Source organism: Dermochelys coriacea, chromosome 2, assembly GCF_009764565.3.
Source record: "Dermochelys coriacea isolate rDerCor1 chromosome 2, rDerCor1.pri.v4, whole genome shotgun sequence".
Classification (NCBI taxonomy): domain Eukaryota; kingdom Metazoa; phylum Chordata; order Testudines; family Dermochelyidae; genus Dermochelys; species Dermochelys coriacea.
This window is the reverse complement of record NC_050069.1, coordinates 123,920,329-123,945,601: the sequence shown is the minus strand read 5'-3', so window position 1 is coordinate 123,945,601 and position 25,273 is coordinate 123,920,329. Positions and strand designations below refer to the sequence as shown.

Sequence of the window (25,273 nt, the reverse complement as noted above, 5' to 3'; positions counted from 1 at the left end):
TCAGGTTAAAAAACATAATCCCAACTGTACATACAAAATGATGAGGTCTAAATTAGCTGTTACCACTTGAGATCTTGAAGGAGTCATGGATAGGTCTCTGGAAACATTGCTTAGTGTGCAGCGGCAGTCCAAGCAAACAATGTTAGGAACCATTAGGATAGGGGTAGATAATGAGAGAAAAAAAATATCATGACACTGTATAAATCCATGGTATGCCCATACCTTAAATACTGCATGCAATGCTGGTCACCCCATTTCAAAAAACTGGGAAAGGTATTAAGAAGAACAAAAATAATTAGGGCTATTGAAAGCTTCCATATGAGGAGAAAGTAAAAGGACTGGGACTGTTAATCATAGAAAAGAGGCAACTGATAGAGGTCTATAAAATCATGAATGGGGTAGAGAAAGTAAATAAGAAGGTGTTGTTTGTTCTTTCCCATAACACAAGTACCAGGGGTCACCTATGAAAATAAAAAGGCAGCAGGTTTAAAATAAATATTAGAAAGTACTTCTTCACACAAACTACAGTCAATCTGTGGAACTCATTGTCAGTGGATGTTGTGAAGACCAGAAGTATAACTGGATTCAACAAAGAATTAGCCAAGTTCCTGGAGGATAGGTCCATCAATGGCTATTAGCCAGATGGTCAGGAACACAACCTCATGCACTGGGTATCCCTAAGTCTGCCTGAAGCTGGGACTGGATGATGGGGATGGATCATTTGATGATTGCCCTGTTCTATTCATTCCCTCTGAAGCATCTGGAACTGGCCACTGTCAGAAAACAGGATATAGTGCCAGATGTGCCACTGGTCTGAACAAGTATTGCCATTGTTGTTGAAGCCTTTGTAAATGTTACACATCTTCATTGTCTCAGCTTCCAGTGACATAGCCCCTTCTCTTTGATATATCTACAGCAGGGGTGGGCAAACTTTTTGGCCTTAGGGCCACATCGGGTATAGAAACTGTATGGAGAGCCAGGTAGGGAAGGCTGGCGGAGGCTATGCCTCCCCAAACAGCAAGGCGTAGCCTGGCCCCCGCCCCCATCCAGCTCCCCACTCCTGACTGTCCCCCGGGACTCCCGCATCCCTATCCAATCTCCCCTGCTCTCTGCCCTGACCATCTCCCCAGGACGCCTGTTCCCTATCCAATTTCCCCTGCTCTCCACCCCCTGACCGCTCCCCTGGGATCCCCCTGCCCCCATCCAACCCTCCCAGTTCTCCCCTGTGGGGTGGGGTAAAGTGGGGCTCAGTCCTTGCTCTGTGCATTTCCCCTACTCATTTGGCTGCTCTCCCTGGCAGTCAGGCAGGGCTTGCTTGACTGCTGGGTACAGGGGACAAGCATGCTGAGGGTGGAGGGGGGCCCTGGCTTGCTCTGCCCCTGTCCCAGGCAGCAGAGCCCAGGTCCCTTGACTGCCCCCATGCCCCCTCACTGTGCCGCCCTGGAGCACCAGGTCTGGCAGCACTATAGACGTGCCACCCAGCCGGAGCTGCAGCCATGTTGCCTGTGACTGCAAGGGAGGCAGGGAAGGAGGGGAGCGGAACGGGAGGGGTCAGGAGCTAGCCTCCGCCCCACTCACAGCACTGCTGGGGAATTGGGCTGGCTCCTCTGCAAACCTGTCCTGACCCCACTACCTGGTAGGAGCTCAGGGGCCAGAGGGAAGGGTCTTGCGGGCCGGATGTGGCCTGCGGGCTGTAGTTTGCCCCCCTCTGATCTAAAGTCTAACGGGATTATTTGTATCTTGATGGGGGGAAGTTTTAGTCAGTGGCTGCATATTCTGTGTTAGTCAACATGCAAGCTGTCTAATTGGATTGTTCCCTATCTTTTTTTAATCTTTTTATAGTTTTTATTTTGTAACACTTTTTTGATTGCTTTGATTGTCCTAATTTTCTAATTGGAGAACAAATTATTTTAGGATATTAATGTGTCTGGGCAGTCCCCGGGCTGCAGACTTTTAATGGCATGCTTTTAGAGCTCTTTTTTTTGTCTATACCGTTAGAGTCAGTAGGTGTGGTACCATTTTCACTGACTTTATATAAGAACACAAAGGAACTGAGATTTACTGACGGGAAAATGAAGTCTGAATAAAATGCATTAGTTAGCCATACCAGAAAAGAGCTTCCTCTCATCCATTGGCTCTGACACAGATCTTTTCATTCATCCAGTTAGTTGTCTTTAGGCACTCCTCCCAGTGGTTGTTAGGCAACCATAACAATGTGGCTGCACGTGCAGGCTGGCTAATTGGATTGTCCTCTCTCTTTTTTTAACCAGTATTTTTTGCATTTTTTAACAAGGTGAGTATAAGCTGCATATGCAAGTTTTTCCTTTCAAGTGATAAGAGAAACCTAAGATTTTAGGAATCCCATGACACTTGTCAGGAGGATAAAATTATGAAATCAGTGTAATTGCAGACACCCTTGTAGATGTGCAGAATTGAGATTTTAAAGAAGTGCTTCTTCCGTTACCAAAAGTGTTGCTAAATTTAAGTTTACTGTAATGGATGTTCCCTTTCAGTTCAAATCAGCATAAAAATCTATTAAGAATTTTCCAGTTGAGATTTGAAGTTTGCACAGATGAACAAAACTGAGCCATGCAGCACAGGTTTTTCAGTTGAACGGGCTTATGTAGAGGGAATCATGCACCTCATAACTGATGCTGCTAACTATATGGGTGGTCCTGTAGCGTGAAGCATGTTGGAATACAGTAGTACTTCAGTGCAAGATCAAATTCCAAAGAAGACCTTGTTAAAAGTAAAATCTACCAGACTATTCTGACAGGATGGGGGTGAATCTACTGCACTCTGTTGCACTTGTAGAAAATGTATTTAGTGTTTCACTCTGGTTTCCCTCTTCTGCCTATACCAAATGGTGCTTTGACATCAAGGGAACCAACAAACTTTCTGTGGCCCGCTTAAGTATCTTTAACTGAGCTTACAAATCTGTGTGTGACACCCAGAAGGTACAGACTTGAAATGCACACCAGCAGCATTCAAATAATCAAATGTACATTATATTTCAATTACTACAAGACAACTGTAGTAACTTGGTGCATTTCATATTCCATTTCCTTAAAGTGTGTTTTCCTCTGTTTCTTATTATAGGTTCACAAAGTTGAAGAGCCTTAACCTTTCCAGTAATCATTTAGGAGAGTTCCCATTGGCAGTTTGCAGTATTCCAACCCTGACTGAACTCAATGTGTCCTGTAATGCCCTCAGAAGAGTTCCAGCAGCTGTAGGCGATATGCACAAGTATGTATTTTTAAACTTAGTGTGCGTGCTCAGTGGGATCTTATTGGTACAGACAATAGAAGATTGTGACTCCCTATGCATGTCTTACTATATGTATGTATACACTCTCCAACTTACTGCACTGTTTGTCACAGAGGGTTTGCTTTTATGCTCATGTTGAGCAATCAGAAACAGCAGGTGGGGGAAGAGTCTTCTTTGTTCCTAGCTCTTCTATTCTCAATATAATTTTTAAAATAGCCTTATTTATACTCGGAAGACGAATTTAAAATCCATTTGTTGTATAAACAAAGCTAATTGTGTAAGATCTAAAGGCTGCAGTACGTGCAAGAGAAGTGGGAATTCTGGAAACCTTTGAAGATGTGACACAGCTATGGTCCACAGTGCAGAATTATCAGGGCTTGTAAGATTTTTGTCGTATTTTTGCAGACTTATGTTATGCTTACCTTTAAACTTTTTTCTCACTACCATAGTTTTCTGCAACCTTAGTTGCCACGATTTGTGCTGAATACACGTTCAATACCAGGAAATGTAGTTTAAAGTGTCATCTTATTTTTCCCCTAGTTTGCAGACTTTTTTGCTGGATGGTAACTTTCTCCAGTCCCTTCCTGCTGAATTGGAGAGTATACATCAGCTTAACTATCTGAGTCTTTCCTTCAATGAATTCACGGACATTCCAGGGGTACTAGAGAAGCTGACTGCCATGGATAAACTTTGTATGTCTGGAAACTGTATGGAGACCCTCAACCTACAGACATTAAGAAGAATGCCTCATATTAAACATGTGGATCTAAGGTAAACACTTGAGGGGAAAATAAGCAAACCTGAATTATTGGTGTAGAAGTTATTTTTACATGGTGATAGTTGGCCCTGGGTGTGATGCTCTTTATATTAGTTCATCATATCACATTTCAGATCATACTGTACAAACTCACACTGCTTGCGATGACTAGAACTCTTTTGGGAAAAGGTGGGGGTTCGGGAAATAAAGGATTTAATGTTTAAAAAAATCTGTAAATTTAAAAAAAAAAACAAAAAAAACAAAAAAAAAAACCACCTTGCAATATCACTGACAGGCCCAACCAGGTCAGGGTTTCATTGTGCAAGTGGTGTATAAACATACAATAAATGATAGTCCTCTGTCTGAAAGAGCTTACAACTTAAAAGACAAGAAATAACAGATGGACTAGACAAATAAGTGGGCAGTAAAGGGGAGAGAACAAAAATATGATACTGCACAGATTAGTTATCTGGACAATACTTAGCCAAATTCACCATGTGTAATATTTTATTGATGATCTCAGCAGTGTGTTGACAAGTCCTCTATATAAACAACTGTGGTGGGGCTCCCCTCTCTGCTAGATTGTTTCAAATTCTTACAACCTTTGGGGAAGCATGAATTCACCCAGGAATCACTCCAATGCATAACTCTCTCCCAGTGCATTTATTAGCATGAACAGAATCCCAATGTCATTAAATAGAGTAGTCATTAGGAGTATGACATAAATCCAAAATGCTTAAAAGGAAGTCTCCCTCCATCAATCACAAACAGTCTCAGGGCCCCTCAGAGTCTCAGCCTCGGTCATGGATTAAGTCATCTTTTTCCCTTTGGCTAGTATCCAATTCTTAGGGCATGTTTAGATTGCTCCTTAGGACAATCCCCGAGCCCCAAGTTCAGACTTTTGGCCTGCTGTGTTCTTTTAGTGGTAGCATGTCCCCTCTTCACCACTTGGAAGAGAGCTAGCACCAAAGTAAGGATGGAGTTTCCTGCCAATTTTCTAGTCAACCAGGGCTCTGTGTGGGTGGAGAGGCCAGTTTCTCCGGTCTCTGTCCAATCCTGACCAATCAGGCTCTGCGGGAGGGACAGCCTTCAAAGCACTGCTGCAATGCTGATGAGCAAAGGAGTGCAAGGTCCAAACAAAACTGGATTTCAAAGTGCTTTGAAAACTAAGTTAATATAACTGAAATGTACTGGATATCATGTTGTCACATAGCCCTGTTTCTTTGCAATGAAGAAGGGCCAGTGCAATGATGGATCCATGAGGAAAGTATTCAGATATTGCAAATGGATCCTTAATCTGGTTTCTTAAAAAAATTGCTTTTAAAATTGTATGTGGGCTTCTCTTTATCACATTGATTGTTCATATCCATTATTAGAACTTGAGTTTTAATCAACACACTTTACTAAGTGCAACTCATTTAGGAGAAGTCAGACTGGTCATTGTGAAAAGGGTGCAAGTCCTAGAAACACTCTCTACTCAGCTCTAAGGAAGCCTCAGCTGGAGTGCTGAGTCCAGTTTTAGGCACCTTGCTTCAGGAAAGACAAAATTGGAGAAAAAACAAGAGAGAGCAACAGAAATGATTAAAGGTCTAGAAAACATACCTACAAGGAAAGATTGAAAATACTGGGTGTGTTTAGTCTAGAGTAGAAGGGCAACATAAGTCTTCAAAGTATGTAAAAGGCTGTTACAAAGAGGGTGATAAATCGTTCTCCTTATGCACTGAGGAGAGAACAAGAAGTATGGGCTTAAACTTCAGCAAGGGAGATTTCAGTTATACATTAGGAAAAACTTCCTAACTGTAAGGGTAATTAAGCACTGGAGCAAATTATCTTGGGAGTTTGTGGAATTTCTGTCATTGGAGGTTTTTTAAGAACAGGTTAGACAAACACCTGTCAGGGAAGTTTAGAGATACTTAGTCCTTCCTCAGTGCAGGGAACTGGACTAGATAGCCAATCAAGGTCCCTTCCAGTCTTTCATTTTTATGATACTGTGGAACATATGGTGTGATTTTCAGAGGTGCTAAACACCTCCAATAATAGGGCTAATTTTTTTTTGTAAGGAGGAAAATTTTGAAGATTGGTTTGTACTCAAATGACCCATCTAGTTTTTTCATTCGCTTTAAATAGCAATGACTGTATATCATATGGTAACAGTGAATAATATTGGATACACAAGCTGCCACCTAGGAACCAACTCTCATTATAATGACTGATTTTTTTAATTTAATTTTTTATTTTATTTTTTAATTCATTGGTCATTTGGTGGTGGGGAGATGGAGGAGGAAGCTCTTGATCTTTAGGAGAAATGTGAGTGTTCACTGTGCAGCCAGTGATCTAGTCCTATCCATGTAATGTCAATGTCTATTAGCCAACCAGGTTTATACTGCTCGAAGTAAGAAAGGAAGATCATGAAATTCACGATGGCTGTAACAAGCTCAGCTTTTGAACATTAATATTATTACTTGGTGGCCTCATAGTACAAATAGGCCTGAACCAAAATAGTGTGTCAAAATATCCTGAACTTTGGAAAAGTCTGCTGCTCAGAGCCCATCACTGTTGTCTGCTTCCTTGTACCTCAAGAGATGAATCTCACATTTTTAAATAATGAATGTAGCACTCCACCAGCTTGAATGTTTTTTGTTGGATTTGTTCATTCACCCTATCTGCTACATATGTATAATGCTGCAGTGAAATCAGGGTAAAGCATTTCCTATCTAGTTAAAAACACCAACCAGTGTTGACTTTTTTTTAAGTTAGGTTTCACTGCTAAGACAAAATTTTTTGAAGTGCACTGAAATCTTCTTGTTGCTCCTTTTTATAGATCATCTTTATGTTCATAACAATTCCTGGGGAGGTCATTGAGAACTGGCTGGCTTCAGTCTAGTAACTGCTACATTGAAAACAGTAAAGCAATAAGAACTGTTCTTGTCTACACAGTGGGTTAGTGTGTGGCAGGCTGGTGCACTGTAGATTCATACCCAGACTTGCTGCATACTAATTCACTGGGTTAGATAAGCCTTCACTTCCAGATCCTCTCCCCTTGTTACCATTTGAGTTCAGTATGCTTTCTTCTGACTTGGTATTTGGTTGCCTTGGAAGGTGGTGAAGTGAGATGTGAGTGATGGTGTGTGGAATTTAGAATTCTGGATCTTGCCCTTCAGTAAGTCAGACTCCCAGTATTTTCAGCTTCTCATTTTGGCACGGTACGTACTGGTATCTGCTGGGCCTGTCTAGCAGATGATTACTGTGGTTCTTTGAAGGCTAGCTGAACTGTTAAGGTTTTGCTTTTTGAGTAAATCACAGCAAGATCACCTTTATTGTTTTAGACACCATAATAATAGCACTAGCTCTTACATCGTGCTCTGTAGATCTCAAAGCATTCTTCAAAAGAGGTCAGTGTTGTTATCCCAGTATAACAGTAGATTTGATAAAAGAGCTGAACCGTCCTGTTTAAAGATATCCCAAAGAAGAGAGAAGAATAAAACCAATTACAATTGAAGTAGGTCAGGATCCTGAGGCTTATCATTTTGACCCAGCCATTGTGGAATAGCTTAATTGGAGAGCAAAGTTTATATTTTCCTCTACCCTGCCAGAGGGGAGTGTGTAGTAATTGTACTAGCAACTTTTATTTTTCCTTCCCTTTGCAAGATTGAATGTAATTAGGAAGCTGGTGGCGGATGAAGTAGACTTCCTGCATCATGTGACCCAGTTAGACCTACGAGACAATAAACTGTGTGAACTTGATGCAACAGTTTTCAACAACATCGAAGTGCTGCACTGTGAACGAAACCAGCTGGTGACCCTCAAAATCAGTGGATATTTTCTCAAAGCTCTTTATGCCTTTTCAAATGGTAAGGCTGTTTTTAAGGCTATCATGTTGAGGTCTGTCTTTTCGTTACCTGGTTTTCTTTCAGCAGAATGAATGCTTATTAAGTGGAATACACATAATTGGGCTTAATCAAGGGGTCTGTTAACGTGACCTTTGGGTAAATGAGAACCTTATGACCTATATCATGTCAATCGTAATTTTAAGTTTCAAAAATTATGTTCAAATGACACTAAGTGGCTGACTTGAAGGACACAGCGGACACAGCATCATAGAAATTTAGAATGAAGATTGAAATTCCATTCTTAACCCTCCACAATATACAATGTCAGAAGGATCTTGAAAGTGTTAATTACCCTATATGCTATGTGTGTTGCGTTGCCAAGGTAAGTGAAGGAAGTTGTTTCTCCTTTCTGGAGGTAAGCAATGTTTGAACAATTGGCCTTTTGGGAGACCTAGTAAAGTGGTATGTATTTTTATGAGCAGATCTCCCTACCTGTGTTATGGTTAAAGTTACAAATCCTATGGTCAGTCAATGTTTTGGTTATGATCAACTGCTTATTTCAGTCAAAAGTGATAGGATAGGCAAGGACTGTTCTGAAACAGAAGCAAGGCACTCTTCACAAGTAGTCCTGGGTGAACCGGCCAACATAATTTATTACTGTCCAATCTCTCTCCTTCTTCCCTGTTCTTTTTTTCCTACCTTGTTTTACTATTTGTAAGTTGTAACTCTGAAGGTAACGTATTGTGTACGTACATCTTCATTTTAGAACACTATGTAGGCTTAATTGTAATTTGTATTACTCACAGTGAGTTTCAGCCTTCATTCTGAATTGAGAATCTTAATATTTATTGCATAGGTCTTAGTTTTAAAAACCTTATTAAACAAAAAAAAGTGCTTACATTGTTGCTAGTGGTACATAATTATGAAATGCCTGCTGGGCTGCTTAAAAAAAGATCCCACAGGAATGCAAATGACTCTTGAGATTGTCACTGAATCCCAAATTGAAGAATGTGCTTCATATCTGTGGGATCTGGTTGAGCATGGCACATCTAAGAGATGACCCATTCTGTCTGAGAGGAGACCATCTGCTCTTAGGTACCCAGTAAAATGACACTATTAATTAGTGAAAAAGTAGCACAGATTTATGCCTGTCTCTGCTGTCTTATTAAATAGAGATAGAAAAAAGGAAATAAAGCCAAAGGTTGGAGCTGTGGGTAGGAGGAAGTTGGGAAAATTAAATTTCGGTTAGTCACTTGTTTCCTTTTGTAAAATTAGCGAAATACTGTTTTAAATCTTTCATTTTGATTATTGTATTGTCTAGCAAATACACTTCATATGCAATACACTCTGACACAATTAATAAAGCTACTTAATATACTAAATGACTATTTTGCCAATCATGAAATTAGTTGTCCTTTTTTTCTTCTCCCAGAACTTGTTCATCTTGATGTGTATCCAGTTCCAAATCATCTGACATCTATGGATATTTCTAGGTAAGAAGGATGATGTGCCTTCTCTTGCTATTTGTAGCATCTACATCAATCAGTTAAGTTCATGTGAAGTAAGCAAGGCTCACCTGTGTTTTACTGAGCTTAAATACCGAATTACAGAAGGGCTGTGATGTTGCCCAAGAGGTATCAGGAATTTTGAATTTTATTCCCAGTTCTTCAACTGCACCCTATCTTTGGTCCTATGTACTGAACACTCTGCCTATTTCTCTTTAATTTTGTGATAAACATACTACTGGAGTTATTTACAGTTACTTTTTGTATCAACTTCATTGGTTAAAAGATTCCCTGTCCAATGTAGATAGGCTGGATTCGTAACAGGGAGGTTTCTTGAGCGCTTCCTCTCTATCAGTTTAGTTCTCTATTAAGCTCAATATTTAAATCGTGTTCAAGTAGTTTCCTAAACACGGATGACTTATGGTAGTGCTGCTTTTTCGAGTGCTGTGTTCCACACATGGGTACACATGTACCCGAGTCCAGAGTTTTTGACAGTGTCCATTAAAATCTACAAGCCCTTATGTGCAGATAAGTAAACGGCCAGTTCCATCCACCAGTGCAGCTCTCAACTCAGTGGTACCGACTCATCCTCCCAAAGAACACAGCACTACCAGAGATGTATTGTTACCGTCAGTGCTGACCATCAAAACTCCCATCTTCTCTGGCCTCGCCCTCCTGAGGGACATAGCTACACTGGAAGACTGCTTTGGTGTTTCAGGAACAATCTTTCTTAGAACCAACAGGTGGGATTGCCCCAATACTGACAGCTTCACTATTATAAGAGCAATTTTCAGATTCAGACAAATATGATGAGCCAATCCCTCCTTCATCCCCACAGAGAGAGCTAAGCCTGGACACGTGAGCCAGGATTTATGGTCGCTACTGTTATGAACATGACCTCCCTAGGAACCAATGGTTCTCTATGCCATGGGGTCCCCCTCAAACAATTGGCCCTTCTTTTTTGCCCTGTTGTGGACCATAGGATCCCTATACCAGACATCCAGGAGTCTTTCCAGTCCCCTCCCCCTTGCTCCAACAACTGGTTCCATCAGTGTGTGAGGAGGAGTAGGATGTTGCACTGGGATGGCAGGTACCAACATTTCTGCTGGGAATATCCTCTTTCCTGGATGAGATGGTCTCTCCTTCTTGCCCCTCCTCACCAGATGACCATAGGCAATACCAGGACTTACTGTGAAGAGCAGCTGGTAATCTCCAGATATCTCTTGAGGAAGTCCAAGACCCACACCACTGACTGTTGGACATCCTGCAGCCTCCGGGGTCAATAAGGTGATTTACCCTGTTAACAGGCCATATTGGAACTGGTAGCGAGATTGGTCTGGCACACCCAGCATCCTGCCCCCCACATCTAAGAGGGCTGAGAATTGCTCTTTTGTTCCAGAAAAGGGAGATAAATTCCTGTTCTCCACCCTGCTCTCAACTCCCTGATGGTACAGGCTGCTACGAAACCTCATAGGTCTCAATACTTAAAGACCACCCCATCAGACAAGATCTCCGAGACTGGAACTCCTGGGGAAAATGTCTTCTCTGTGGGCTTGCAATTCTACCAATTCCAATTACCAGGCTCTCCTAGCCAACTATGACTTTAATAACTACTCTAGCCTGCCAGCCTATTCAGGACAAACTTTCCTCCTAGGACAGAACCCACTTCCTCTCCTTTCTAGAGGGTGGCAAACCGGTAGTGAAAATGGCTCTTCGGGATGCAGTTGATGCAGCATCCAGAAACTTGGCCACTGGCATTGATAAAACGAGGGATTTGTGGCTGTAAATAAGTGCAGAATATATCAAATTCTTCCCTTTGTTCCCAACCTCTTTAACACAAAGACTGACTCTTTCCAGTCATTCAAGGACTTAAGGACTATTCTCTGGTTCCTGATAAGTCACCTGCCCCAAGGAAGAAGCACTAAAGGTAGACCTATAAACTAAGGTCACCACCTTCTCCTCTTGTGTTTTACTGCCAGCATCCTGCCGAGCCTCCCCACACGCAACAGAAGACTGAGGCCCTGCTTTCTGGCCCCCTCTACCACCACACCTGTGACCCATTCCTAGCCCACTGCTAGGAGCCACTTTTGACTTTTTAGTTGGGCCAGCGGACACTGTTAAAGTCTACAGACTCGGGTGCATGGCATGCATGTGTATCCACGTGTGGTATACAGATAGGGACCACACATATCAAAGAATCTCCAGTTATCGTAAGTAACCTCTACTTAAGTGCTATTAACTTAATAAAAACTGCTTCAGTCACTTGTAAGCTATTGAAAATTTTAAATGGGAGCACAGCAGTAAATGAGCTAGCCTGGGACAGTGGCCATCAATTTTTAGATGTGCAAGAACATAAATCAGGGTAATTGGATATCTAACCTTAGTGTACTTGCATGCATAAGTATGATTTACTGAAAAGTGCTGCTTGTAATGCTTTGTTCTCCATTTCTTACAAATCATATTAAGGAATATTTGATTTTGCAATGACTTTGAAACTTTTTTATGATTTCATTTTTGTGTTCTGTAATAAATTGGCATACAGTTAAGCAATGGGGTTTCTTCAGTTTTTTTCCTAGAGGAATATGTTTGATTAATTTGGTATTCATGATTATATTTGTTAGGTAATTGATATTTCAGTAAAAGTATGGGCTTGATCACTATTAGCTTTTTTTGGTTAAAGATCATTATTTGAATAAATACAAAGGGGACACAAGTACACTAATGACAAAGAACTGTTGATTTCTGTGCAGTCAAAAATATTGTTCCCTAATCTTAAAAATTCTGCATGCAACTATATTAAGTTAGATGCCTAGATGTGTATCTGAGCATTCAGTTAAGTGCTATATCTCTTCTTCCTTGTACTAGGTGCTTTACAGTTGCAAAGAGGAAAGTATTTGCAGTATTTGTATGCCCAGCTTCACCTTTGTGCACGCTTTCAGGGTAGAGTTAGAAAACTGACCCTCTTCCCCATAATGTTTAGTTTATAAAATAATTGGCTGCTTTCTCTTCTTTCAACCAAAATCTTACTGTCCTCAGTGTTTTCTCAATGGTGAGAGGATCTACAGTTCCCACTGGGACCTGTGTGTGTGTGTGTACACAGATGAGTGTTCGATTGTGTCAGTAGCAGTCTTTAAGGACTACACCTTTGTTTGATCCCTGTGTTCATCCCCATAGAAACCACCTGGAAAGCCTGCCTGAGTGGGTATGTGACAGCAGAAAACTAGAAGTGCTGGATGTTGGCCACAATCAACTACGTGAACTGCCTGCCCGGTGAGTCCTTCGGACTAGGTTACGTCCCTTGGGACAGGATAATCAAGTTCAAAAATAATTGCTGATTCAGTGTTTAGTGTGTTGCATTGACTGACAAGCTTGTTTTTATCTTTTGATTGATTTTATTTATTATCTCATGGGATTGTCATCATGCCATAAGCTTCAGCACATCCTGCCTTTCTTTACTTTCATGCAGAGAACAATGTCTTTGAATTCCAGACAGAAGTTCTAAAGCTGTCTATGCAGCTATTCAGAGAGGAAACCTTATTAAATATTTACAACCATAACTTTGAATGATGCTTTATAGATTCAGAAATTACAACTTAATTCTGTTCCCCTAGAAGCCCCAAACAAGGCTCCATAGTGCAAAGTAGAAACATACCTTCGCCTAAGGACATTACCCACCTAAGATATGACAAGACTCAGCAAGTAGTTGAAACAAAGGGCTGGGACTTTTCTAGGTTCATACAGTGAGTTGTTGGATAGTCAGCAGTATTCTCAAGTAAAAAGATGGGCCCTGCCCCCCCAAGAGTTAGCTTAACAGACAAATATAAATGATAGGGAAGAGAAGAGAGATCTTAATATTTTCATATAATATTTTGTAAATAGCACCTTGAGACAACGGGAATTAGCTGCCACATGAGTGGAGGTCAGTTTGGAAATCAAAGTGAAAAGTGGGTTTTGAGGAGGAATTAGAGTGAATACTTGTGGCTCACAGGAAGAAGGTTGTCATACCTGGCATAGGGAGCAGCATGGAAAAAGACATGGTGAGCATGGGAGAAGACACAAGCAGCAGTCATGTGGTGAGAAGAGTGGGTGAAGAGATGAGGGGCATATCCATAAATGTGAGGATAAGTTCAAACTTCTTTTGGAAAAAGAGCCATTGTAGCAACTCAAAGGGATGAGACATGGGAAAGGAAGATTTTTGGTGCTGTGTTGATTACATGGCAAAGAAGAGTGTTAGGGAAGCCAGAGAGGAGGTTATTTTAGTCCAGGTGAGAACTGTGGTATGAACCAAGGACTTGGCATTAGAAATAGAAAGTTAAAGGCAGAATTTAGAAATAGAGGCTGAAAGGAATGTGAGAATTGAGCAACCTAGCAGGCTAACATATATACTGTTAATACTCTAGAAATGCCTTGTTCACATCAACTGAAATGGCATCACTCATAAGAAAAATATGTCCAGTTGCCTTTCACTTGTATTTTATAACAGCAAAAACTATCAAGGCATACATAGGGCATCTCTGGAGATGAATGATTGGCTGAAACTAATGGCTCCAAGGTACAATCAACATGCATCTTCTCCCATCTTCTGATTAAATGCCAGGACATGTCTTAAACCTTGGTAGCTCTTCCTGATAGCATATGTTTAGGTAACTTAGTGATATTATCCTTATTGATGGGCCCACCCCAAAACATTGGCTCTGAACAGCCCTGAACTTCAGGCAAGTTTGGGCCTGGATTCAAGCTTTGATACCATTCCCAAATGTTTATCAACAGTATCAACAAAATCCTTTGGCACTGAGGTATAAATATGGTATTTGGAGCATTCCCTTCTGCACCCTTACTCCTTCCCACTCTCAAAGGAAACCTGGTTGATTTGTTTCCATATTGTACAGCAGTGCCAGGACATGCTAAGTGGATGAAGAGCTCACTTTGGAGGAAGTTTAATGCCATAAAAACAAGCGTCCATACTTTGATGAATAAAGAGCTAGAGTAGTGATTTGCTGGGAGCCTGGGGGTTGCAATTTGAGTAAGCTGCAGCAGATTGTAGTTGCACTTACTTTTTATAACTGAGATATAGTCCTTCAAGCTGTGGAGATTACGCAGTCAGGATGGAGCAGAGTATACAAAGAACTGGAGTCTCAATGTTCCCCCATCTCCCTAACATGCTGGACTGCCTAGCTCCTTGGGTAATCGGGTAGCTCAAGGAGCAAGCCAAAAAATTCCACTTTGGTTCTCCCAAAATTGATTATATTTCTTTTTAATTTAGTTTCCACAGAAAGCTTCAGGCTTTTGATATTCCATCCTGATTTGGAACAGAAACTATTTCCAATTTTTTTCACATCTGCTACGTTTTGTTTTGTTGGCCAGCTTTAGTTACTACATTTTAGCTAAGACATTTTATGTTGACAACATTGACCATGCCTATGAGAAACAAAAAATAGAAGGAAAATTTCATAATTCTTTCTCTTATAAGAGGCATTTTTGAACAAAATTGAGAGTTGAAGCAAAACAAAACTACTAAAATAAATGGGTTCAACGATATATTTCAGAGATACTTACCCCTATTGCTGAGTTGTCTTGGCTGGAGAAAGTGGTGACATTTATTTGTATTCATAATTACATAATGCAAGCCATCATTCTCCTGAACTGTTGATACTGGCGCTCACTTGTAGTGTTTGACTGCATCTGTCAAGGAAAAAGCCAGCATACTTAATTGATTACTTTGGCACACTTGCCCAATGACCTACAATGGCACTGCATAATAATAGCTGATGCATTGGGGTGGGAGGAAAGGCAGGATTCTTTGCGAGTTTATGGGTCTCCTGTGAAGAGGGGGACGAAGGTGTCCCCTAATGCTGAGTAATATGTGAATCTTTGCTTGAAAGCAAGGTCAAAAAGGGGCTCAGTCATCTTTTGATTAAACTGTTTAGTCACTGGACTACAAGACAGGTGGCAGATGAAGAATAATCTTTTTTTTCTTTTGATTTATTTTTCCTGTTTAAAATTGAAACTTGATCAGTTTGTGTTATCAGGCTTTTTAGGCCCAATATCTAAATTCCCGTAACCATTTTTGTAGGAACAATTAGTGGTTTTGACTTGTAGTTTGCCAAAACAAACCTTTTATTCTCACCCCCAGCCCAAAAAGAAGCATTGAGGGGAACTTCGGGCTATCCGCAGCTTGTAAAAGCTCAAGATAGAAAAGCGGATTAGATAAATTTCATTCCCTGTAGAACTGGAAAGGAGGCTTTATGTTAGTCTGGTATTAACAAAAAGGAAAAATGGAAGCGGGAGGGGAAGTACAGTGGATTATGAGTCAGCACATGATGAGTATAGTGCTGCAACTACCACTTTTTCAGGGTGGTTGGTGTTCTCTCGCTTTAATCCTTCATTATCTGGAGAGATCCCACAGGTGCAGCTTTCTGAAGTCACTGTTGGTAATTACCCACTTCACCAGTGACATTCTCGCTCTAGGAATAGCCTGTGGAGTGATCCGATAACCCTTCCTTGTCCCTTCCCCTCCTTCTCCAAATCTATCAACACTCATCCCTTTTCTGAGAGGTGGGTGGGGTGTGGGAAGACATTGTAAGGTCTCATGTATTATTAAAACCACTCTTCTGCTAATCAGTTGTTTATAAACCACTTTTTGAAACAAGCTTTGGATCCCCTCTAAAGTAGTAGTTCTCAGTGTGTCCTTATCTAATTTAGAATTACTTATTTTTCACATTTTATATTTTTTAAGGTTGTTTTGCACTAACAGTTTGCGTAAGCTGCTGGCAGGACATAACCGATTAGGAAGGCTACCAGAGAGGTTTGAACGAACGCAACTAGAAGTCCTGGATGTGCAACACAACCAGCTCCTGGAGCTCCCATCAAACCTTCTTCTGAAAGCTGACAGGTAAATAAAAAAAAATATCTTTTTTTACATGACAAACCTGATTCATTTTATTTCTTAGTTGAAAGGGTAATCTGAGGGTCCCTTAAATTGAAAGCTGTGAGCCTTCTGTGCTGAGAACAGATGTCCTGTCTAACCCACTAAAACAGAAGTAGTTTTTTTAATTCTGGTTTTATGCTCTCATGCTTATTTTTTCTGTCACTAAGCTTCCACGGTACCCCTATATTTTGAAATCTAGCTACAAAGTAACATGCGTGCCATTTTTTGCTATACGTTCCCAGACCCATTAGCAGCAATTTTTAAATACACATTTTAACCTAGAGTGTGGAAGCTTCTTTGTGAATCAAAAGCCAAAATTTATTATTTCCTTTCAGACAAAATAAAACCTGCCACATAAGATTGTCAAAATAACTGACAGTGGTTTCTCCTGGTGCTGCTTCTAAAATTTTCATGCCTTTCAGTGTTTGTCATTAATTTAGTTGGTGACATCACTTGATTTGATTTTTTCCCCCCCTTTTTATTTCTATACTGCAGCTTCACATGCCTTGGAGTCTTTGTAATTTTTGTTTCTGAATCTAAAGACACACACTTCAAAATGTACTTTAATTTGTATATGGTCTAGAGGCATGAAGAAGTATTACCTATTTTAAAAACATATTTGTAGCATCTGAGTGAGGCAGATTTAGAGGCCTTTGATGGGACTACCTTGCTTAGCTTTTTATATTTCTCATACCTTCATGCATCAACAATGGTCATAGGCTTACTGGTGACATCAGTGCTGCGTGTGACTTGCCATACAAGACTGTTTCGTTTGTTTTTTAAACTATGACAACAGAATGCACAACTACTAGCTGTCCTTGTTGGGAAACCGAACTGTTAATCTCACTGTCATTATTTAGACAAGACTCATCACCAAAAGATTGGTAGTGCGTCAATCAGATGGATGCCCTTATTTTGTTATAAATCTTTTATGAAAGCAGTGTTGTATCTTCTTTTTCAAGGGCTCATTATGTGAGGGTTATAATGCTACAGGTTTGGTTGGAGAGGCAGTTTGCATATAAATTCCAAACTTCAGTAATTTTCTGTGGGGAAAACTATCATTTAGACTGGTTTCAGAGTAGCAGCCGTGTTAGTCTGTATTCGCAAAAAGAAAAGGAGTACTTGTGGCACCTTAGAGACTAACAAATTTATTAGAGCATAAGCTTTCGTGAGCTACAGCTCACTTCATCGGATGCATTTGGTGGAAAAAAGTTTTTTCCACCAAATGCATCCGATGAAGTGAGCTGTAGCTCACGAAAGCTTATGCTCTAATAAATTTTAGTCTCTAAGGTGCCACAAGTACTCCTTTTCTTTTATCCTTTAGACTAAAATTTGTAATGCCAAAAGGTTAATTTTCATTAGGAAAGGTTTCTTCAGTTCAAGTTGCCCAAGCATAGAACTTCATTCTTCATGGTTTTAAGGAATCTTTCAAATATGCTTGTGCTGGGAGCTGAAATGGAGTTTTGATTTTAAAAGTTTGATTATTGCAGTATGCCCTCCATATTCAGCACTATGTACATGCCAGGTTTGCTCAGCCAGTTTATTCCAATGAGTTGTTTGATATTATGGTTGGAATTTTGCAGCCACCAAACACGCAATTAACAAGTTAGGAAACATAACACTATGGCTACCACAGCAACTGTAACATATTGCAGTAAATTTAACAGCCTGTATAGTAAAGAAAAATATTACCTATATTTTGTGTGCAAAAGGACAGATTTATAGTTGCTGATGCAGGTTGACAACTTTGAACTTTGTCTTTTGTACATATAAAATCTCAACCATAACATTGCATGAACATAGAGCCTGCTCCTGCAAACATGTTCATAAGTGCACACAAGAATAGATCCATTTTGTTTGTTTTTTTGTTTTTTTTAAACAATCTAAATCTCCCCCACCCTTCCCAAACAGGAATATACATTTCTATTCAAGATTTTTTTAAAAGAAAGAAAATATACTCAGTCAAGCCTGGAGAGCAAAAAAAGAAATAGAAGTTTTAGAAAGCTACTCACATCTCTGAAACGAGGGGTGGGGAGGTAAACCTTTTCTGAATTAATTTACCATCTGTTTGTGGCAAGATAGAGAAGCTGCAGGTGGAGATTGTACCATAACATGCACACCTTAAAATCAACTGCAAAAACATTAAGTACCATAAAAACAGTTGACTGAAATAAATAATCAGAAGAAAATTCAGAATTTAAAGTAAAATGTAAATGACAGATTTCAAATGTTCTCTTCCCTTGTGTGCTAACATCAACTTTAGGTCCACTCAAGGTTCTGTGTTTTCCCTTTGCTAACTAGGCATCCCAATGCATTGTAAAGGAGCTCTCCTTTAGATACTAGTGATGTCAAGTATTGTTGCAGGAGATACATGGGCCTTGTCTACTCTAGAATTTTTCTTAACACCTTCACAGCTCCACTGTTGGTTGGATTATTTATGTAGACCTATCCTGGGTGTAAATTGTTATCGTGTCATGCAACCCAGTGGTTCTCAAAATAGGGGTGCCACTTGTTCAGGGAAAGCCCCTGGCGGGCCGGGCCGGTTTGTTTAGCTGCCGCATCTGCAGGTTTGGCCAATCGCGGCTCCCGCTGTCCGGTTTCCGGCTGCGGAAAGGGCGGCCAGCACATCCCTCGGCCCGCGCCGCTTCCCGCAGCCCCCGTTGGCCTGGAGTGGCGAACCGCAGCCAGTGGGAGACGCGATCGGCCGAACCTGCAGATGCGGAGGTAAACAAACCGGCCCGGCCCACCAGGGGCTTTCCCTGAACAAGTGGCACCCCTAGTTTGAGAACCACTGATCTAACCCTAATCAGAAAAGGTATAGATGAGACAATGATAAAAATGACACTTTGGCTGATGTGCTAGTGCACACACCACTGCTGCAGCAGTGACAGTTGAGAAAAAGGCCCGAGTAGATTAGGCCTCAAACTTGGAGAGTGGGAACTTGGGTCTTGTCTGGAAAATGTCTTTTCACTTCATGTTTTTAAAAACATGAACTGAAAGAATTGAAGTTGAAAAAAATAAGTGACCCTTTATCAAGGGTATCAGCTTAATATGCTGTACAACTGAAGGTGACTTGTTTCAACCAGAGCTGAATGTTTATTACCCCAGAGGAAACTTAGCACTTTGTCAAATCTACAGAATTCCTGTGTGTCTGCCAGTGACTTAAGTTTTCTTTTTTATCTTTGTAACTGTTGTTAATTCATATTTCCTTGCTATTGTATTCTGGTATGTATGAGGGTTGTGGATCAAGTTCTTATGTTGATTCTGTACTTTTTCATGTGCTTGTGGTGTGGTGTGTGTGGGCAGAGTGAAGGAAAAACAATTAAGTTTGGACTAGGCTTTCATGCTTGACGTTCTGGTTCCATCTGATAGCGATATGAGTGGGATATCTCCAGGCACATGGAATGGTTTGTGCATACAGGCACTGGAAAGATGACAGTGCTTGTATCTAAGTAAATTCCCAGCACTGTGGCCTCAGAGGGCATTGATGGAACATGAAACAAATTTAATGTCGTAGCAGGCAGTGCCAAACCCACCTGGAGGTTTGATGATGAATTATAATGATTCAGGCTATGTCTACACTGCCACTTACATCAGTAATAGTTTGTCGCTCAGGGGTGTGAATAAGCCTCCTCACCGACCTAAGTACCGGTGGACAGCGCAATGGTGGTGGTGAGAGCTTCTCCTGTAGACATAGCTACCACCTCTCATTGGGGGTGGATTGATTAAGTTGATGGGAAAACTCTTTCCTGTTGGTTTAGGGTGGCTTACAGTGGCACAGCTGCGAGCTCTCTAGTGTAGCCATAGCCTTGGGTAGGCCCAGTCAGTTAAATCAGCATGATGGAAATTTATCTGCGGATGTTCATCAACTTATTTTATATACAACTAGTTTAGAGTTAATGTTTTACGTTATTCCAAACCATCCGTTCATTAAGCTGTCTGCTCTGAGAATATTGTCCTTTTATATATGTGTATGTGGTTGAGAATTGCTGGCAGAGTATTCATTTTTATGAATCCTTCAGTGTCCCAAAAACCAGTATCAGTTTGGAATGACAGCTTCTAAAGAGGAATGTTAATGAGCAGTGATGATGTATTATAGATGAGGGGAGGGGGGATGACAAATGTAGGATCTGATATCCTAACCACAAACATGGAAACTGTAACTATATGCACTTGGGTTTTAAAAAAAAACAAACAAACAAATCAAACCTGTTATATTAAGGAAAGGAAAGGCGGATAGAACAAATGAGCGTAGATTTGAGGATCCTAATCTTGAGCTGTAGGGATGGACTGTGCCAGCATTCTGCTTGGCATAGAGGAGCCCAGGCTGTGGAATCCGTGGGCAGTGTAAATTTTAAAATGTCAGAATTTTCCATGGAACAAATTCCAGTTTTGACCAGTTCTACTGCCTTAGAATTGCTGCGTGCAAATAGCTTAGCCTCTCTGCTTTAGGATTTCTGTATAGTTACTTTGTTTGGATTCATGCAGCAATAGACACACCCATGCAAAGCTCTAAGTGCCCCTGTTGCAAATTACAAGAAGTGAAGTAAAATAGCAGGTTATCCCTTTAAGCCAGCAGAACTTGGTCCCCAAGAAAGCACTACTGCTCTCCACAGCACAAGTCCAATCCCCATGAAACCCCACCCTCCCCTGCAGGCCCTGCAAATGTGTGCGCCCAGCATTGTACTCTGAAAGTTACCAGAACAGTTTTGGACCAGGTGGAGGGCTGAGACCCCTTCCACAAGAAAGCTGTACTGCCAGACCTCTCTTCCAAAGGGATCAAGCTTGAGTAGCTCTACTGATTGCAACTGTAGTAGTGCAACACAGGAAGTAGGAGGTTGCTCAGTGGTAAGGCCCTAAACCATTTTCAAAACCAACCAGTCAGTAATGGTAGTTGCAGGAATGTTTAGTTCTTTGTAAATGTTGTCAAATCACTTAGAGCACCTTTAATTTGAGAATTTATTTGATCAGACCTGATAAAATATAGTGGACAAAAGAGAAGACTAAAAGAATACTGTTGCCAATGTAAGTTATTACAGTAACTTCTCATATATTTTAGCATTAGGTTTGCATTCTTTGATTTAGTAAAGTAATTTGTTTGGTTCAGTATGTTTATGCTTTGTAATCCATTTCTGAACAGACAATGTATTTTTGTTTGCTAAAGGATGAAGTCGAGAGTGGGGCGGAGGGGAGATTTGTTTAAAAAAACAAAACAATAAAACCTTGCAATTGCAATCTTCTTCCATCAAGTCATACAGCTCCTGTGAAAAACAAATGAGACTGTTGATTTAAACTGCGTTTTTCTGCGTTAGTGGACTCCTCTGGAATCTGTGTAAACTAGTTAACCTAGTTTCAGTTCTTCAGAGCTCCTGGAGCTTTTTGTTTTAATGGAAAGAATTTTTAATCCCTCAGCATTCTGTGTGACTTTTTTGTAGTGTGTAAACCCTTATTTTCTGTGGAGAAGGTTCAACAGGTTGCAGCTGTGACTTCTCTTGGAAATCAGTTTCATTCATTAATAAACCTTAATGTTTGGGTGTGAATCCTCATTTAGTTGGATTACTAGAAAAAGATTTATCAATATTGCATACCTTCCTCATGAAATAAATCAGGCAGTCAGACACACATACTTTATTTATTAAATGTGTTCTGTTCCCTTGTTTTATGGGTACTGACCTGCTTTCTTGTCTACCAAATTAACCTGGTTGATCTTCTGTTTCTTGAAAATAACTTTGACTGTTGCAGCTGTCATTTTTCATTAGTTGATGAAAACCGTGCGGTTTGATCTCAAGAGACTGGACGCTGTATGTTTGCATGCACACTCCGCTCTCCCTCATTCTTCAGCAAAGTGTGTTCCTGAAGGCAGTCTCTTTGCAAAGGAAATAGTGGGATAAAAGTTCTTCCATTTCTCTTGTAAAATATATGTGGCATTAAGATATTTTTCCAAGAATTATATCTATTTGCAAGATATCCCTGAGACTACTGTATGTATCAATCTAGCACTAAAATTATTTAAACAAATGAGAGTTCCTTGTCTACAGATCTATATAGATAAAGCACAGGCAGTGCAACCTTCTCCACACCAGTGTCGATTGTATTTCATCCCAGGGCTGCAAAAGCTTTTTTGAGGGAGGGAGAAGGACTCAATTTTCCTGCTTATTAAGTGCTTGGCCTCTTATCTAGGACTGCAGAAATAATTAAGAATGCCAACTCCTTGGCTATGAGCATTGAGGGGAGAGGGGGCCTGGTCTGTGGGTAAGATGTACCCATCCATCAAGAACTAGATACATAGGCCACCAAACGTATAATAGTAACCTCTTCTTGTCACTATTAGTATCTGTCAGATTTTAAACGATGTAGAAGTGAAAATTTTCAACTCCTAAGCCACCCAGCCCTTATTGCCAGGTATATCTTTATTAGTTACCTTGCATGTTTGTATAACCAACTTTTCCATCGTAAACAGATGGTTCCATAATGCATTTCATACTGTACTTTAGAAATGCCATCTATGGTCCAGTGAGTACTAGAAAATGCTTTTTTATCCATGCGACCTCCAAGTGCGCAAAGTCTCTCACTACTTAAATTTCCATTTAAATTGTTTAGTTTTATACATGTAAAATCATTTAACTATCTTCTGACTACTTCCAGCAATTTTCTGCTTCTGAATGTAACATTCTGTAAATCTCTGGTGGTGGTGGTGTTTATAAATGAAGACAGATGAACAATACAGTAACTCTTAACTACACGTACAATCTTGTTTTGCAGCTTGAGAAACTTGAATGCTTCTGCCAACAAACTGGAAACGCTTCCTCCAGCCACCCTTTCTGAAGAGACCAACAGCATCTTACAGGAACTTTATTTGACCAATAACAACCTCACAGATAAATGTGTGCCCTTGTTAACAGGCCATCCACACCTTAAGATCCTGCATATGGCTTACAATCGGTTACAGAGCTTTCCTGCAAGGTAAGTAACTTTTTAGTGCTGCTTGTCTCTTTATTAGAAAGCAGTCTTAAGTGGAAAATGCAGAGTATATTTTCACAACAAGGTTTTGTTCACAAATTGGAGTGTTGCATTTGTTTTTTAACTGCATGTGCGCATTGCCTGTACAGTGGTGGGTTTGTCCATTGCCACTTGAATGTGTATAACTACATGCTCTCATGTTGTACACAGGAACGAAGGCACTTTGTATGTTGTTTTGTGCATTTATCTCTAGAGATTGTGTGCTTTTCTCAACTAAGGAAAATCAGTGCACTCTCCTGTCGCAGCCACATTATGGAAATCAGGAAGCTGTTTCCCTCATAGTTAGCATAACTTGGTCGCTTTCCACACACATACCGGGGCATTATCTACATGGCAAAATTGACCACAGTAATTGTTCCAGAATAGCACATCATGTGGAGGCTTATTTTGGAATAAAAGTGTCTTTTTCCAGATTAGAGTAATGCATTTTTGAAATGTATTAAACTAAAACAGAAAAAAACACTCAGATTGTGGAATTAGTGTCCGCATGGAGAGCTATTCTGGATTATCTATTGCACTTAAATTCACGCCCTACCTTGATCCACAATGTCTAAGTGTGGACAAGCCAAGTGTAAGGCTGGGGATGCCAACGATTCCAGAAGGTATATCATATCTGTCCCATGACATGATATTTCACACAGCCAGGCTACTGACGCTGGTGTCCCATCTCACCTCTTTCTTCAAATTCTCTCCCTCTTCCCATCGGTACCAGGGCACTACATGCCACTCCTCCCTAGCACACTGCTTTCAGGGAGTATCACGTGGGGGGGAAGTAAGAATACATGTTGCTCTGCAAAGAGCAACAGAATGAGGGGAATTTAGCAAGCATTCTGGGAGAGGGAATTGAAGCAGGATGCCAGGGGAAAGGTAAGGAAAGAGCATAGAGTCGGAAAAGAAAAAAACTAATTCTAAAAGAGAAACATGAACAAAAAATAGAAATAAACACCAGGAATTTTTAAATTAAGAAATTAAAGCAAAATAGAACAAGTGAGACCTTGTGATGTAACCTTGCTGACGTGACATGATAGGAGAGACAGCACACACTGATCTCTTACAACAGTATGGGCCTACAATTTAAAAAAAAAAACAAAAAACCCCTGCTAATCTTAAAATTAAAAAATAAGAGTACATATACAAAAAAAATTCCTTAATTTCCTTTCTTTCTTTGCATAGTAAAATGGCCAAGCTTGAGGAACTGGAAGAAATTGATATCAGTGGGAACAAATTGAAAGCCATTCCAACAACCATTATGAACTGTAGACGTATGCATACTGTGATTGCTCACTCCAACTGCATTGAAGTCTTCCCAGAAGTCATGCAACTTGTTGAAATAAAGGTATGGAATGGATGCATTATAAAAATACATAAATAAACCATGCCAGTTTTGAAAGGGTTCTAGATGCTAGAAATGGCGTGAATAAAATGCCTCAAGAATGATACACGCACACACCCACCCATCTACAGAGTCCGTAGTACAGTGTGTTTGTAACCAGGCTGAGTTGTCCTTATAAGTTTCACCGCACACATGTACTAGTCATGTATGTGAATCCCAAATCCACGTGCTGAGTAATTCCTACAGAGTTTTTTACATTCTGTGGAAATATGTTACAGCCTGGTAGGACACCGTGCCAGAGGACATGAGGAATTCACTTTGGAATGGGCTGCTCCACAGGGCAAGAAGAAAGGACCTGCTAACCAAGCACTTTTAGCAGGTCCTATCTTCTCTGCAAAATAAGTATTAATTGTCTTCCTGTAACCAGGCTGTATATGTGATGAGTCAATACTTGTAACCATGACAGCTAACCATGTATGGAAATGAACAATATTTAGAGCCAGCCATATCATTTAAATACCTTTAAAAGCAATAGAGCAGGCAAGACCTACGGGGTAGTGATAGTATTCCAGAAAAGGAAAGATCTGGCAAATTATTTTGCAATCAACAGTCTCAGTAATATTTCACAAATTG

General features: G+C 40.4%; 1 protein-coding gene across 1 annotated transcript in view; it reads left to right on the top strand.

Annotated features, from left to right (window-relative positions):
• The window catches only part of PHLPP1 (PH domain and leucine rich repeat protein phosphatase 1), a 209,388-nt gene that overhangs the window by 155,373 nt on the left and 28,742 nt on the right, over positions 1–25,273 (top strand). The window contains exons 5-12 of the mRNA XM_038391613.2: positions 3,100–3,246; positions 3,808–4,038; positions 7,673–7,875; positions 9,287–9,347; positions 12,534–12,629; positions 16,096–16,251; positions 23,050–23,250; positions 24,481–24,643. Coding sequence (XP_038247541.1) covers positions 3,100–3,246; positions 3,808–4,038; positions 7,673–7,875; positions 9,287–9,347; positions 12,534–12,629; positions 16,096–16,251; positions 23,050–23,250; positions 24,481–24,643 — 1,258 coding nt within the window. The remainder of the gene's footprint in view (positions 1–3,099; positions 3,247–3,807; positions 4,039–7,672; positions 7,876–9,286; positions 9,348–12,533; positions 12,630–16,095; positions 16,252–23,049; positions 23,251–24,480; positions 24,644–25,273) is intronic.